This window comes from Oncorhynchus keta, chromosome 12 (assembly GCF_023373465.1).
Source record: "Oncorhynchus keta strain PuntledgeMale-10-30-2019 chromosome 12, Oket_V2, whole genome shotgun sequence".
NCBI lineage: Eukaryota > Metazoa > Chordata > Actinopteri > Salmoniformes > Salmonidae > Oncorhynchus > Oncorhynchus keta.
Window position 1 is genome coordinate 6,397,336 of NC_068432.1, and position 18,131 is coordinate 6,415,466.

At 41.5% G+C, this 18,131-nt stretch overlaps 1 protein-coding gene across 2 annotated transcripts in view; it reads right to left on the reverse strand.

Moving 5' to 3' along the window:
• Positions 1-17,725, reverse strand: part of LOC118390914 (vasodilator-stimulated phosphoprotein-like) — a 35,103-nt gene extending 17,378 nt beyond the window's left edge. Inside the window, exons 1-2 of one of the 2 annotated variants that reach the window (XM_035781719.2) lie at positions 17,519-17,725; positions 774-945 (exon numbers count right to left, since the gene is read on the reverse strand). In XM_035781719.2, the coding sequence (XP_035637612.1) occupies positions 774-945; positions 17,519-17,523 (177 nt within the window). In that variant the 5' untranslated portion in view covers positions 17,524-17,725. Of the gene's footprint in view, positions 1-773; positions 946-6,001; positions 6,160-17,518 lie in introns of those variants that run through there. The other variant, XM_035781720.2, reaches the window with a different exon arrangement.
• Between the last annotated feature and the right edge of the window lie 406 nt (positions 17,726-18,131).

An 18,131-nucleotide genomic window follows, 5' to 3' on the forward strand; every position in this document is an offset into this window, starting at 1 on the left:
ACAATCCCCCGACCTTAACCAAATTGAGAAGGTTCACGATGAGTTGGACCGCTGAGTGAACGAAAAGCAGCCAACAAGTGCCCAGCATATGTGGGAACTCCTTCAAGACTGTTGGAAAATCATTCCAGCTGAAGCTGGTTGAGAGAATGTCAAGCGTGTGCAAAGCTGTCATCAAGGCTAGGGGGGCTGCTTTGAAAAATATAAAATATATCTTGATTTGTTTAACACTTTATGGGTTACTAAATGATTCCATATGTGTTATTTCATAGTTTGTAGAATAATAGTGAAGAAATCAATGTAGAAAATAGTCCAAATAAAGAAACTCTGGAATGAGTAGGTGTGTCCAAACTTTTGTATTAGTGGTGGTCACCAATATGGAATGTCCATTTCGATATCAGTTGCATTTTTCCATTTGATATCATATGGCAATGTACCCCTTTCTGTGACGTGAACTGTAAAATGCGTTTGATCTTCATTAGCCAACATATTGGTCGGGTTGTTTAATGAGCTTATTGATATGCCACACCTGTCAGGTGGATGGATTATCTTGGCAAAGGAGAAATGCTCACTAAGAGGGATGTAAACAAATTTGTGCACAACATTTTAAAGAAATGTGGTTTTTGTGCGTATGGAACATTTCTGGAATACTTTATTACAGCTCATGAAAAATGAGACCAACAATACATGTTGTGTTTATATTTTGCTCTGTCGATTATTAGACAGTGCATCTTAGGAATTTCTCTGTTCATGGTGTGTGTGTGTACACTAGTTACCTGCTGGTCACCCTGCATCTTGCGTCCCACCACTCGGAATGTGTTGGCTACGGGATTGTGGTAGATCTGGACCCTGCTGAAGGCCTGGCCCCCCTCACCCGCTGGCACCCAGCGCTTGTTACCATCATCATACTGCATGACCGTGGCTCGCACCTGGCAGATACTGGACTCACTGAGAAAGCAAGAGAGAAGAGAGGGAGGGAGTTGAGAGAGAAACAGGGAGAGTGAGAAGGGGAAGAAAGCGGGTCCGGGAAGTTCAAAAGAGATGAGGAGGCAGAGGAGGAGAGTTAATTCCCTGTTTGAGATGACTGAATTAACACTAACAAGATAGTCCCCATTACCCCATGAGGAGAGAAATGCACAACTGTGGACACGTTGCTTTATGGCACAGAGATGAGGAAATTCAAGATGGCTAAAAGAGATATGCATTACACAAAGCAGTCATTTTTAAAATAGAGATATGGTCACTTCTGCCTTTTTAGCACGTTTTTTTTTCTATAAAAAATAAATGTGACCAGCAGTAACACGTTAGCCAAATAACTGAAGTTGAGTGAAATTAGTTGAGTGGGGTGAGCTCAAGTCAAACACGACACCACTAGGTCTATTACAGTGACTGTATTAGCCCTACATCGACAGTCACCAGTCATGGCCGCAGTCAAATTCAACGTGACCGCTGAGTCACCGTAACTCGGCTTCTCCAAAACTGCGCTCCGATGCCAGTCGCTAATGTACTCAGTGCTCTATTGTCCCTCTAATCACTCTGACAGCAACGCAAATCACTCTGACAGCAACGCAAATGGAATCAAAAATCAAATCAAACACTTCATGAGAGCCCTGGCATTCAGGCATTTGAGCGGAATAGGACCATCTGCTGCGCAGCGAGAGTTGGCTCCTCATAGCTGGTTCCCCATGTTGAGCAACATTTATAGTCCTCTATAGGCCATGCAATTTCGTGAAACTTGAGTTTTGATTATCTCTATTAAAAAAAAGAGGATCCCATCAGCTTTCTATAGGCTAGGCCTACTATATTTAATTCTCAACATTCTTCAAATTAAGCACATTGCTTCCTGTTACAACCGGAGTAGATGGCCTGGCTGGCATGAAAATGAACCGCAGGAAAATAATCATCCATTCAAGTGCTTCCGAATGACATGTATTTACCCCCTGTAAACCCCCCAATTTTTCTGCGTCTTTTTCAACTCAGTCACATGCATCGTGGAGCCTAGCCCAATGTTTTGATAAGGTTCTTAATAAAACTAGTGGCCAATTCATCCTAAACGTAATCTATAAACCGTAATCTACAGGCCTAGGACCCCTGCAACAGGGTACGAGAGCCCATAGCCTACAGAGTGAAACTTGTTCTTATTAGCCGAGTCATTGCTCAATCGCGTGTGAAAACAGAGTTGACTGGCCACTATTTAAAAGAGGATCCCAGCTTTCTAGTTCTGCTATATTTGTATATTCTTACAATTAACCACATTATTCTGCTTTACAACTGGTGCAGCCTTCCTGGCATATTAAAAATGTAACTGCAGGTAACCTCCATTCACTATTTGAGTGCAGACTGAAAGATAATTCCACACAAACTGTATTATCTTAGGCTATACGTAAAGACCAGATTCAATTGAGAATATTCTGAAAATATTATCAAGTGCTTGTCAAATTGAGACACTGATGAAGTGTGTGCAGCCTGCACAAGAAACCGAGCAGAGCTCATGCCTTACATGCTACTTTTTTCAAATCATCATTCGAGTTGCATCATGCAGCCTTAGAACCCTAAGGTTTGTATCACAACTAAAGTTGCAACTAAATTAAAGCATATAGGAGGACCTCTCAAATGATCACTTTGTTAACAGCTCAACATCGCACTCCCTCAGAAATCGTTTGGGAAAAATATCCAAACACTGCATTTCACAGTAAAAAATCTCATACCAAACGGACAAGCATGGTGGTAGTGTGATGGTTTGGGGATACTTTGATGCCTCAAGACCTGGATGACTTGCCTTAATAGAAGGAACCATAAATTCTGCTCTGTATCATAAAAGTCTACAGGACAATGTCAGGCCATCTGTCTGTGAGCTGAAGCTGAAGTGTAGCTGGGTCATGCAGCAAGACAATGATCCAAAACACACAATCAAGTCTACATGAAGATGTCTAAAAGGTAAAAAATGTGACGTTTTGAAATGGTTAAGTCAGAGTCCAGACCTAATCCCAATTGAGATGTTCTAGCAGGACTTGAATGATGCAGTTTTCATGCTTGAAAGCCCACAAATGTCGCTGAGTTAAAGCAGTTCTGCGTGCAAGAGTGGGCCAACATTCCTCCACAGTGATGTGAGGGACTTATAATCAACTACATGAAGCATTTGGTTGCAGTCTTTGCAGCTAAAAGGTGGCACAATCAGTTTGAGAGTATGTGTGCAATTACTTTTTCACACAGGGGGAAATTGGGTGTTGTGTAACTTTGGTAATTCTATCAATAAAGCATCATTTTTTTCTGTTATTTGCAAACCCAGGTTCCTTTTTATCAAACATTAGTGTTTGGTTCAAGATCTGATCACTTCCCGTATCAAACATTTGCAAAAAGGCGAATACTTTTTCACGGCAACACATTTGGAAAGTATTCAGACCCCTCAGATCAGTCAGCCTAAAATTGTTCAAGCCAGTCAGTTCAACTGTACAAAGAGATCCCAGAAGGAAAATATGTTTACACTCCTAGCCCAGCCCTGTTTTCTACAAAGTATTCAGACCATTTGACTTTTCCCAAATTTTGTTACATTACAGCCTTATTCTAAAATGGATTACATTTGATTTTTCCCTCATCTACAGTTGAAGTTTACATACACCTTAGCCAAATACGACTCAGTTGCACAATTCCTGACATTTAATCCTAGTAAAAATTCCTTGTCTTAAGTCACTTAGGATCACCACTTTATTTTAAGATTGTGAAATGTCAGAATAATAGTAGAAATAATTATTTTTTCAGCTTTTATTTCTTTCATCACATTCCCAGTGGGTCAGAAGTTTACATCCACTCAATTAGTATTTGGTAGCATTGCCTTTAAATTGTTGGGAAGCTTGTGGACTTGTTTTACTGTAGAAATAGATACTTTTGTACCCGTTTCCTCCAGCAGCTACACAAGGTGTTTATACTTGCATACTATTGTTTGTACAGATGAATGTGGTACTTTCAGGCGTTTGGAAACTTCATTTGAGAGGCACTGAGTTTGAAGGTAAACCTTGAAATACATCCACTGGTACACCTCAAATTGACTCAAATTATGTCAATTAGCCTATCAGAAGCTTCTAAAGCCATCACATTTTCTGGAATTTTGTGATAGTGACTTAATCTGTCTGTAAACAATTGTTGGAAAAATTACTTGAGTCATGCACAAAGTAGATGTCCTAACCGACTTGCCAAAACTATAGTTAGTTAACAAGAAATGTTACTTCAACTATATCTACACACAATACCCCATAATGACAAAGCAAAAACAATGTTTTTTGAAAATGTTGAAACATGTATTACAAATAAAACGGAAATATTACATTTACATAAGTATTCAGAGCCTTTACTCAGTACTTTGTTGAAGCACTTTTGGCAGAGATTAGAGCCTTGAGTATTCTTGGGTGAGACTACAAGCTTGGCACACCAGTATTTGGTGAGTTTCTCCCATTTCTCTCTCTGCAGATCCTTTCAAGCTCTGCCAGGTTGGATGGGGAGCATCGCTGCAGTTATTTTCAGGTCTCTCCAGATGTTAGATTGGGTTCAATTCCGGGTTCTGGCTTGGCCACTCAAGGACTTGTCCCGAAGCCATTCCTGCGTTGTCTTGGCTCTGTGCTTAGGGTTGTTGTTCTGTTGGAAGGTGAATCTTCGCTCTGGAGCAGGTTTTCATTAAGGATCTCATTGTAGTTTGCTCCGTTCATCTTTCCCTCGATCCTGACTTGTATCCCAGGCCTTCTGCTGAAAAACATCCCCACAGCATGATGCTGCCACCAGCATGCTTCACCGTAGGGATAGTGCCGGGCAAACTCCGAGTGGAGTTTGGAAACGTGGAGTTTCCAAGTGGCAAACTCCAAGTGGGCTGTCATGTGCCTTTTACTGAAGAGTGGTTTCAGTCTGGCCACTCTACCATAAAGGCCTGATTGGTGGAGTGCTGCAGAGATGGACGTCCTTCTGGAAATGTCTCCCATCTCCAGAGAGGAACTCTGGAGCTCCATCAGAGTGACCATTGGGTTCTTGGTCACCTCTCTGACCATGAGTCTTCTCCCCCGATTGCTCAGTTTGGCCGGGCGGCCAGCTCTAAGAAAAGTCTTGGTAGTTCCAAACTTCTTCCATTTAAGAATGATGGAGGCCACTGTCTTCTTGGGGAACTTCAATGCTGCAGAAATGTTTCGGTACCCTTCCCCAGATCTGTGCCTTGACACAATATTATTGCACTGTTGGAGCATTTTCGCTGCACCTGCGATATCGGCAAATTTGTGTACGCAACCAATAAACCTTGATTTGATTCAAAGGTGTCGCATGCGGCGTTGCCAAGGTAACACTTGAGACGGTAAGTCTCAGACGCTTCCGCATCCTCTGCGGTGTCGGTGGTGTGACAAGTGAAACATTCTCCGAGTTCCTTACCCGGGGCATCTGAGCCCTGACCACTTCCTGCTCTCACAAACTGCTGCCTAAGTGCAAGTTCACACACACACACACACACACACACACACACACACACACACACACACACACACACACACACACACACACACACACACACACACACACACACACACACACACACACACACACACACACGCGTCGCACGGACACACACACACACGGACATACGCCCCAAATCACACACATAAAAAAGCATGCAAACAGGCACACACATAAGAGGTGTTATCCCAAGGTTTTGGGATTTAATCTTGTGTGCATTTAAATCCACCTCAATTAGGAGAGCCTTTCTGTCGTCTACTAATTTACTTTATCTGACAAGCATTTTGGTGAGTTCAGAGATCAAAAACAAATCATGACATAAACCCAAATTCTGCCATGTTCTTTAACAACAAAAAAATCACGACATGACAGCATAACTGTTTCAAAGTCACCCTTTTCCCTAAAAGGCTACCTGAAAAACAACAAGGTGACGTATGCAAATGATATACAAGGGTTGAAGACTAGAAGCAGTATTTGATGCTCAGATCTGCCTATAATGTGTGTGTCTGCCTCTACTCACCCCATTTTCCCTTTCTTCACCAACTCTTACTCTAGCACAATCCCTCCATCTGTTACTTGCTATCACTTTCAATTGCTTTATGCACCCGCTCTCTTTCTGTCACCCCTCCCCACATCCGTCTACATCTCTACATTGTTTCACAGCAACCTCCTCACCTCAGTCGCTCTCAGTTCTTAGGTGTTATCATTGTTTCCACCCCCACAGTCAGTTTCCTCCTCCATTTCAAAATGTTCACACCTCCCCTTCTCTCCTTTCACTCTCACCTCTCCCAACTTTTCGCTCCCTCTCCCTCTTTGTTTCTAGGAGTTGAGCCTTATCTGGGGTTGAGTTTGTTTACAGAACCCATGGTGCCCTCGGACTGTGTTCTCTCACTGCAGTTCACAGACTCTCTCTGTGTGTGCATAGTAAAAGGACAGTTAATTTAACTTTAATTTAAGAAACTGTTACTTTGCCACAAAACATTTGGTCCCAGTCCAAAGTATGTTATAGACTCCAGCAGCATACCACTCTGGATCCCACGACTGGCTTTCCTCTGAAGCTAAGCAGGATTGGTCCTGGTTGGTCCCTAGATGGGAGACCAGATGCTGCTGGAAGTGGTGTAGGAGGCACTCTTTCCTCTGATCTAAAAAAAATAAATAATATCCCATTGCCCTGTGTAGGGTTCCATCTTTTGGATGGGACGTTAAATGGGTGTCCCGATGCTCTGCGGCCACTAAAGATCCAATGGCACTTATTGTAAGAGTAGGAGTGTTAACCCAGGTGTCCTGGCTAAATTCCCAGTCTGACCATCATGGCCACAGAATCATCCCCAGCTTCCAATTGGCTCTTTCCTCTTCCCTGTAACTATTCCCCAGGTTGTTGCTGTAAATGAGAATGTGTTCTCAGTCAACGCAGTCAAAACAAACAAAAAAAGTACACAAAATTTGATATGATCCTATAAACTTCATGTTGGTGCTCATCTTTTTACATGGACATGACCCTTTGTAGAGGTTCCCAGGGGTGTGTTTCATTAATCTGAAGGTTTCCTTTCATGATTTCCTTCCTTTCGTTTGCATTTCAGAAAGCTGGATTAGAAATACCTGGTTTGAGTTTGTTATGCACTAAAACGGAAGAGAATGGACTGAAACAGGGAGGGGCTACTATATCCAATAAGCTCATTTTAGTTATCTGCTGCAAGACGTTTTAATAATAATAATAATAATAATAATATGTGCCATTTAGCAGACGCTTTTATCCAAAGCGACTTACAGTCATGTGTGCATACATTCTACGTATGGGTGGTCCCGGGAATCGAACCCACTACCCTGGCTTTACAAGCGCCATGCTCTACCAACTGAGCTACATGTATTCCGTTGCGTACCCTAATTAACAAGTTGACCCTGGTAGGGCATCCATCATATTGCGTTTACGCCTCTCCAATACTTTCAGTGCTGATGGAGAGGAGACGAGGAAATGAATCCACTTGAAATTATTGAGGCTCACCCCAGAAAAATTAACCAGAAAAGGCATTGAATTAGCTGACTCACACCCTGACTCACTCTAGACAGGTCCCTGAACGGTTTGTGCTGCATAGCCAACTCCTATAGTCAACTATGAATGTGACCTGGGTGACAGTGTTCCAGCCACAGACTCTCACTCACTTTGAAAACAGACACAAATACATGCAGAGCGTAATAAAAAAAACTCCCACCTTCAACCAAGACATTCTTTCTGTATACAACTATAAATGTATAGCGAGTAATACAGTTGCTAGTTCACCTTGCTAGCTACCAGTTTAAAGACTATCGCTATAAAAACAAAAAAAACACACGCAATTGACATGACACGCAATCATTGGTTGATGTCTGAGCAGGGGAAGGCGACCAAGACCTGTCTGCTGCAGGTGGCTCTCAGAGCTAATGAACCCTGATACAGACGAGAGCTATTTGTGATAGTCTTTCCCTACAGGTCAGTCAGTGGCTAACACGGCACAATCGCACAGACACACACAAAGTGAAGACATCAAAATAAGCAGAAGCAAAGAACAAAGGCACATTTAGAAATAGACTTTGTGTGAATGCAAGCGCCTCACACCATCATGCCCTTGCTAGTGGCTACAGGAAACATGGGTGTAAATAAAAATGTCCCCTTGCGGTCGGGTGTGTGGCAGCTGAGTCCCTTATTAATAGATCACGAAAAACATCTGAAAACCTACCTCTTCAAAGAGTACCTTGATTAGTACCTGAACCCCCACCCCCCAAAAAAACTATACCTTCATTGCACTAGCACTGACTTTGCTGACAGCGACTTTGTGGGAACTGTACTTCCTATGACTGATATGTGGTCGTCTCACCTAGTTGCCTTAAGATGGATGCACTAACTGTAAGTCACTCTGGATAAGAGCGTCTGCTAAAATGTCAATGTAAATGTGTGTCCATGATACTGTATAGTGGTATTAGTGACTGTCTGTAGTACTGCTGGTGTGTATGAGAGAGACACCAGTCCTGAGGAGGCATGAGTGACAACTATGCTTAATAACCGCCGTCACATACTGAAAGACAACTAGACACGGTCACCGCTGTTTGACAGCCACATACTGAAAGACAGCTATAAGTAACGTTAATGTGCTGACATCTCTCACAATCAGCCTCACATTCCTCATCCTTCCCCATCTGTCTGTTCTCCACACATACAGCTACTTCAGTTTATGAAGCCTTTATTAAAAACGGTAAAGTGATCGTTTCAAGTCATAAGTCTCAACCTCTGTTTCCCCTTTGTACTTTTTTCCTTTTAAGTCCCCCCCCCCAGGACTAGGCTTAATCTGTGTCCAGGAAACATTCCCTATGCGAGGATACCCACTTCTCAGACAGAGTTGATCATGATGTTATCGACGCCAGGACAGCGGAGTCAATCACCACCTTCCGGAGACACCTGAAACCCCACCTCTTTAAGGAATACCTAGGATAGGATAAGTAATCCTTCTCACCCCCCCCCCCCTTTAAGATTTAGATGCACTATTGTAAAGTGACTATTCTACTGGATGTCATAAGGTGAATGCACCAATTTGTAAGTCGCTCTGGATAAGAGCGTCTGCTAAATGACTTAAATGTAAATGTTATCATCCATTCACCATTTTATCAATTGACAACTCCATCAGTTGAGTTTCATTTACTGGCAGAATGTTCAATTACTGAGAAAGAAAAAAATATCTGACATGGGCTGCCTGTCTAAATGCAGCCTATTTGTCCTATTCTTCAGTCTTGTCTGGGATATTTATTTTAGTTGTCCAGGGTTGGGGAGTACATGTAATCCATTACAAAAAAAAAAAAAACTAATCCTTTACCAGAAAAACTATTGTAATCAAATTACAGATACTTTTGAAAAACTAGATTGCTTTGAGGATTTAAAAAAAAGTACAACCAAGATGGAGGACGGAACACAGCAGTGTAGATCACCTCAAGCTAAAAACGTAATATTCAATGTCGGTAAGTTAGAGTAAATATTAGCACTTCAAACCTTCAATCTGAAAAACACCACAAAACAGAGAAATTTAGCAATAAATATTACGAAAACAAGCAACACCCAAGCATGATGGAGAGTAAAACAGGAGAACCAATCTCAAAACGAAAACGTGACTCTTCTAAAGACACAATTTAATATTTTCACCACCGGGAATGATAAAGGTCTAAACCGATCTGTTAAAATCAATAAATGACAAACTGGGCATACTTGAACTAGTCAGTAAAGATATAAAAAAAAGAGTTGAAGGCCTCGAGATGAGTGACGAAAAAGCTGCGACATTGGAGAAAGACAAACAAGTTCAAATTGACAGTCAATAAGATTGAAACCGAAGTTAATGAACTTAAAAAGGAGAACACCGTTCTGAGAGAAGACTTACTTGACATACAGACTAGGTCCATGAGAGAGACTCTGGTACTTACAGGTGTAAGTTAGAGAGTTCCTCACAGTGCTTCAGATCCCACGCGAAGCTGTCGTTAAAAATCCAACTTTGAACGTGTACACCGTTTCGGACAGAGAGGGCAGAGGTATGAACGCCCAATCGTTGCCAAATTTGCTTGCTTTAACAATGAAATAATGGTTCAAAGCCTGGGGAAAAGACTTGCTGGCACAAAAACAGGCAAGAATGATTAGTTCCCAAAGGAAATTGAAGAACGGCGCAAAGTTCTGTATCCAATCTTCAAGGAAAATAGATCGAAAGGGAAACGCGTAGCTCTCGTAGTCGATAAACTGTATGTTGATAACCAAATGTTCAGAGACTCAAAGACTACTCCATCGCTATTCTAAAAATTACAAAGTTCTCATAGAGGAGGCAAATAATGAAACACACAATACTAGCAATACTAGCAATACAATACTAAAAAAAATAGATAGAAAAGCAATCTTCAAATATAACTAATTGGAACACAAGAAGGTACTAATTCGACATAAAAACATAGCAGACAGAAGACATAGAAGGCACATTATGTTGGTATGTGTGGATGTATTGTGATGGAAGGTGTGGTGTGTGCTTTTGGTGTTTGGGAAAGTGTGGCGTTAAGTGAGAAAGGAAATGGTTGCATATCCCAGAACCAATGTGTGTCTGTGAACAGGGGTTGTGAGAGAGCTTTCAATTTTGTGCTGGTGAGGGATATACATTTTATAATGAATTATACATACAATTTATGGTCCTATCTTGATGGAACGGTCCACAACCCTATACCCTAGACACCCACCTGAACAACCCAAACACTAAAGAGAAGTCCCCATCTGTTTTATGGGCCTGCGGTAAGGTGCCTGTACGCAGCCAAAATGCAGTCAGAGAGCTTCTAGAGCAGCACCGCCCCCTCAAGATTCTGAACCTGCCTGGCAGGGTTGGTCCTACAAACCAGAGCCTTCTGATGGGAGAGCATAATATACAAGGAAATTCTCAACACTGCTAATGAGAACCTTGACAATCTTGTACCTAGCCGGTGAAGATTCCGGCACCCAGGAAGTGGCAGTGCTGGCAATACTAGCTGCAGTAACCCATGGGGGGGGGGGCATATTATGGGAACCCATGGGAGGGGGCATATTATTGTGGCCTCGGTGGCACAAAATCATCAAAGGTTTGACTGCACAGAGATGCTTGGGAATATGGTTACAACGGGGACCATGTGTGGGTGTTTCAAGTTAAACACCCAATGGGTAATCAAATCTCCCCATTTCTGCAGGCCTTCTCATACAGCTGCAACTGTATATGCATTCGTGAATCAAGACCTTTCTTGAGTTGGGCTCTGGAATGGTGCAACTGTTGAGCATCTGAGTGTATAGGGGTTGAGTGTGTATGAGTGGTTGTGTGTGTGTGTGTGTGTGTGTGTGTGTGTGTGTGTGTGTGTGTATGAGTGGTTGTGTGTGTGTGTGTGTGTGTGTGTATGTGTGTGTGTGTGTGTATGTGTGTATGTGTGTGTGTGTGTGTGTGTGTGTGTGTATGTGTGTGTGTGTGTGTGTGTGTGTGTGTATGTATGAGTGGTTGTGTGTGTGTGTGTGGTTGTGTGTGTGTGTGTGTGTGTGTGTGTGTGTATGAGTGGTTGTGTGTGTGTGTGTGTGTGTGTGTCCCACAACTGCTGCGAGGGAGTAAAACATGTTAGGGACAATGTAGGATGAATCACTATTGTTTTCTAAAATAATAATTGCTTGCCAAAATGTAATTTTTGTAATGGCAATATTGGTAAGAGGTAACAATCCTTTGCATAAACTGCCTACATTACTACAAATATTAAATTGCTCATTAAGATATAAATTTGAGAGGTTGACCGATTATGATTTAACGGCGATACCTATAATTGGAAGACCAAAAACAGCCGATACCAATTAAATCGGCCGATTTAAAAAATATATATTTGTAATAATGACAATTCCAACAATACTGAATTAACACTTATTTTAACTTAATATAATACATCAATAAAATCAATTTAGCTCAAGTAAATAATGAAACATTCAATTTGGTTTAAATAATGCAAAAACAAAGTGTTGGAGAAGAAATTAAAAGTGCAATATGTGCCATGTAAGAAAGCTAACGTTTAAGTTCCTTGCTCAGAACATGAGAAAGCTGGTGCTTCCTTTTAACATGAGACTTCAATATTCCCACTTAAGAAGTTTTAGGTTGTAGTTTTATAGGACTATTTCGCTCTATACCATTTGTATTTCATATACCTTTGACTATTGGATGTTCTTATCGGCACTTTTGTATTGCCAGTGTAACAGTATAGCTTCCGTCCCACTCCTCGCCCCTACCTGGGCTCGAACCAGGAACACATCGACAACAGACACCCTCGAAGCAGTGTTACCCATTTAGAGCAAGGGGACAACCACTCCAAGTCTCAGAGCGAGTGACGTTTGAAACGCTATTAGCACGCACCCTGCTAACTAGCTAGCCATTTCACACCAGCCTAATCTCGGGAGTTGATAGGCTTGAAGTCATAAACAGCTCAATGCTTGAAGCATTGTGAAGAACTGCTAGCAAAACGCACTAAAGTGCTGTTTGAATGAATGCTTACGAGCCTGCTGGTGCCTACCATCGCTCAGTCAGACTGCTCTATCAAATCATAGACTTAATTATAACATAATAACACACAGAAATACGAGCCTTAGGTCATTAATATGGTTGAATCCGGAAACTATCATCTCGAAAACAAGACGTTTATTCTTTCATTGAAATACGGAACCATTCCATATTTTATCTAACGGGTGACATCCTTAAGTCTAAATATTCCTGTTATATTGCACAACCTTCAATGATGTCATAATTACGTAACATTCTGGCAAATTAGGCAGTCCAAACTGTTGCATATACCAATGAACGCAAGAGAAAAGACACAATTTCACCTGGTTAATATTGCCTGCTAACCTGGATTTCTTTTAGCTAAATATGCATTTGAAAAATGTATACTTCTGTGTATTGATTTTAAGAAAGGCATTGATGTTTATGGTTAGGTACAGATTGGAGCAACGACAGTCCTTTTTCGCATATACGCACCTCATTGATTATATGCAACGCAGGACACGCTAGATAAGCTAGTAATATCTTCAACCATGTGTAGTTAACTAGTGATTATGATTGATTGATTGTTTTTGATAAGATAAGTTTAATGCTAGCTAGCAACTTACCTTGGCTTACTGCATTCAATTAACAGGCAGGCTCCTCGTGAGGCAGGTGGTTAGAGCGTTGGACTAGTTAACTGTAAGGTTGCAAGATTGAATCCCCGAGCTGACAAGGTAAAAATCTGTCGTTCTGCCCCTGAACAAGACAGTTAACCCACCACTGCTAGGCCGTCATTGAAAATAAGAATGTGTTCTTAACTGACCTGCCTAGTTTAAATAAAGATTAAATAATGGTGTAATTTTTTATTTTTTTATTGGCCAAATCGGTGTCCAAAAATACCGATTTCCGATTGTTATGAAAACTTGAAATCGTCCCTAATTAAATCGGCCATTCCGATTAATCGGTCGACCTCTAATAAATAATACAAATCGAGGTGAGGTTGATGGAAATGCTTTTGGTGGTTGTTCTGCGGGTGTCATTGTGTGCTCTTTTCGAAGGATGGGTCCCAGTGTCTCAGGAGCCTTGGGATCCGGGGGTCTGCCAGTCATTGGGATGACAACCCAAATCGGGATGGGGAGGGGTTTTAGTGGGTGGAATAGTGGGGACCAATTGGAGGTTTACTTAGTACCAATAGACACTCAATCATGTTACGTTTACAAACATATTATGATAAATAGAATTTAAACTTGTGTCTCATTATGGTAATTGGTGTAATAAGTATAGCCAGTTATAATTATAATGGCTTAGCAGATAATTAGGAAAAGATTATCAGACTTACCTGGTTGAAAGAGAAGGAATATAATATCTATTGTTTCAAGGAAACTCATTCAACAATTTTAGATGCTTAATCAAGCTAGTAGTCTTCATTACTTTCTTATGTCATTCTCTCTGGCACCAAAAGTTGTGATAGGTGTGTTGATAGGGGACAGAACGCGGTCGGACCATCACATAATTGCCATATATAAACTCAGAAAAAAAATAAACGTCCCCTTTTCAGGACCCTGTCTTTCAAAGATAATTTGTCAAATAACTTCACAGATCTTCATTGTAATGGGTTTAAACACTGTTTCCCATGCTTGTTCAATGGACCATAAACAATTAATGAAGATGCAACTGTGGAACTGTCATTAAGACACTAACAGCTTACAGACGGTCGGCAATTAAGGTCACAGTTATGAAAACGTAGGACACTAAAGAGGCCTTTCTACTGAAAACACCAAAATAAAGATGCCCAGTGTCCCTGCTCATCTGTGTGAACGTGCCTTAGGCATGCTGCAAGGAGGCATGAGGACTGCAGATGTGGCCAGGGCAATAAATTGCAATGTCCGTACTGTGAGACGCCTAAGACAGGACGGACAGCTGATCGTCCTCGCAGTGGCAGGCCACGTGTAACAACACCTGCACAGGATCGGTACATCCGAACATCACACCTGCGGGACAGGTACAGGATGGAAACAACAACAGCCCGAGTTTCACCAGGAACACACAATCCCTCCATCAGTGCTCAGACTGTCCGCAATAGGCTGGACTGAGGGCTTGTAGGCCTGTTGTAAGGCAGGTCCACATCACCGGCAACAACGTTGCCTATGGGCACAAACCCACCGTCGCTGGACCAGAAAGGACTGGCAAAAGTGCTCTTCACTGACGAGTTACGGTTTTGACTCACCAGGGGTGATGGTCGGATTTGCATTTATCTTCAAAGGAATGAGTGTTATACCGAGGTCTGTACTCTGGAGCGGGATCGATTTGGAGGTGGATGGTCCGTCATGGTCTGGGCCGGTGTGTCACAGCATCATCGGACTGAGCTTGTTGTCATTGCAGGCAATATCAACGCTGTGCGTAACAGGGAAGGCATCCTCCTCTCTCATGTGGTACCCTTCCTGCAGGCTCATCCTGACATGACCCTCCAGCATGACAATGCCACCAGCCATACTGCTCGTTCTGTGTGTGATTTCCTGCAAGGCAGGAATGTCAGTGTTCTGCCATGGCCACCGAAGAGCCCACATCTCATTCCCATTGAGCACGCCTGGGACATGTTAGATCGGAGCGTGAGTGCTAGGGCTATTCCTCCCAGAAATGTCAGGGAACTTGCAGGTGCCTTGTTTGAAGAGTGGGGTAACATCTCACAGCATGAATTGGCAAATCTGGTGCAGTCCAAGAGGAGGAGATGCACTGCAGTACTTAATGCACCTGACTGTTACTTTTGATTTTGACCCCCCCTTTGTTCAGGGCCACATTATTCAATTTCTGTTAGTTACAGGTCTGTGGAATTTGCTCAGTTTATGTCTCAGTTGTTGAATCTTGTTATGTTCATACACATATTTACACATGTTAAGTTTGCTGATACTAAACGCAGTTGACAGTGAGAGGATGGTTCTTTTTTTGCTGAGTTTATAGTACTTTTACATAATTTCCTCATGGGCGAGGATATTGGAAATTTAATCAAAGCCTACTAGATAACTTGTTTTTAACTAGGACAGAAAAATGTATAACTGACTTTTTCCGACATAACATAGGTACAGCAGATCCCCTTATTGTATGGGACACGTTTAAATGTGCCTTTAGAGGCCATGCAATTCAGTACTCATCTATAAAACAAAAGCAATGTAGGTCAAAAAAATAGTCCATATTAACAGTACAGATACATAGCAATAAAAACTGTACCATAGAGGTTCAGAGTAAGTTAGAGGAAAAACAAAAATAAATTAGTCCGAATTTGATATGTTTGGTTCCAACCGCCATGACTTTGAGATACAGAGTAGGTTAACAGATGATCTCCTCATGTGTGGTTCCCAACGTGAAGCATGGAGGGAGTGGTGTGATGGTGGTTTGCTGGTAACACTGTCAGTGATTTATTTAGAATTCAAGGTACACTTAACCATCATCACTACCACAGCATTCTGCAGCAATACGCCATCCCATCTGGTTTGGGCTTAGCGGGACTATCATTTGTTTTTCAACAGGACAATGACCCAACGCACCTCCAGGCTGTGTAAGGTCTATTTAACCAAGAAGGACAGTGATGGAGTGCTGCATCTGATGACCTTTTCTCCACAATCCCCTGACCTCAACCCAATTGAGATGGTTTGGGATGAGTTGGACCGCAGAGTGAAGGAAAAGCAGCCAACAAGTACTCAGCATATGTGGGAACTCCTTCAAGACTGTTGGAAAAGCATTCCAGGTGAAGCCGGTTGAGACAATGCCAAGAGTGTGCAAAGCTGTCATCAAGGCAAAGCATGGCTATTTGAAGAATATCAAACATATTTGGATTTGTTTTTAAACTTTTTTGGTTACTACATGTTTCCATGTGTTATTTCATTGTTTATGTCTTCACTATTATTCTACAATGTAGAATAATAGTAAAAAGAAAAACCCTTGAATGAGTAGGTGTTTTAAAACTTTTGATCGGTAGAGTGTATGTATATATATATATTTTTTTTATCCCAGCCCCTGTCCCCGCAAGAGACCTTTTTGTAGGCAGTCATTATAAATAAGAATTTGTTCTTAACTGACTCGCCTAGTTAAATAAAGGTTAAATAAATTAAACAAATAAAAAATAAGAAAAGCAATTACACCTAACCTGCAGTTGGCCTACTACACCGTTATATTGTGTTTTTGCTACATAAATGGTTCCCAACCCTTTTCAGTTACTGTACCACTAACTGAATTTTGCTCTGCCCAGAGTATCCCTGAAGTCTTCTCAGGTACCCCTTGTGGATAGGCCAAGTACCCCCATGTGTCCTAATTCCTTCTCAGTGTCAAGAACATCGGTTATTTTTAATCAGAATTAAAAAGCTTTAAATTTAAAAGATGTATTTTGGCCCATACCTAGCCTGGAAGAGGGAATGTATGTAGGCCACTATTTTGCAATTAAAACTAAACTGCATGGGTCTACTGTAACTAATTGGTGTTGGAAAATGTTTACTCGAAACCTCTAAATCTGCCAATATTGCTACACTACTCCATTAGGTCTATAAATAGTCTGAACAATCGGGTTTTGGCAATTGTAGTGTATTTGATTTCTGAACAGCAAAGCAGTTCTATCCGAGCCAGTAGAATAAACCAAATTATAAAAAAAGGTTCGGAGAAATCTACTTATATATAAACGAAATGATATTCCATGTCTACATTCAAAAACTAGTCATCCGAATATGGTAAATACATCTGAGTATGGCCATGTTTTATCGACAGCTATAAAACACCGGTAGTCTACATTCGCACTATTTTACACACAAGTGCATAGCCCAAACATAAATCATGTTCGTAGGCTCTTTGTCGTGAATTTCGTTATTTCGAGAGAAAAAAAACTGACAAACGTTAATCTACCCTTGTTCCAATTTAAATAAAGAATCAGGACAATTAACACCAATGTTTAAAGCGCGACATTGTAACGTAGCACATTGAAACAAAAACAAGCAATTAGACAAAACAGATTTTCCACGGACTTAATTTACCTCATTGTTTGGCGGGACTGCAAATCCTCTCTCCCAAGCTAGATATTTGGTTTTGGATGAGTAGCCGGAGTAGAAAATAGAAGACATACGATATAACGATGGTAAAAATGTGATACACACATATATCAATCTAGCCACCCTATGACTGCACAAATAGGCGAAATAGACACCGGCACACCACGACAATTTCCTGATTCAAGGGAGGAGGTTGAATATAATTGTTGGTGCTTTCAAGATAACGGGGAAGTCGGAAGAAATAATGACGTCAGTGATTTGCAGGCAGTTGTGTAAAGTACTTATGAAATATATTATTTTTTAAAGTAAGTTAAGAAAACACCGTATTTAAAACGACTGCCTACCCCAGCCACACACAAGCGACGCTGGGTCAATTGTGCGCTGAACTATTGGACTCCCAATTACGACTGGATGTGATTCAGCCTGGATTCGAACGAGATACTGTGGTGTCGCCACTTGCACTGAGATGCAGTGCCTTTGACCTCTGCGCCACTCGGGAGCCCAAAACACATGTTCCCATACCAGGAGTCGAACCCAGGCTGCCTGGGTGAAAACCAGGAATATGGGACACATTCTACATCTTCAAATATACTTTAAA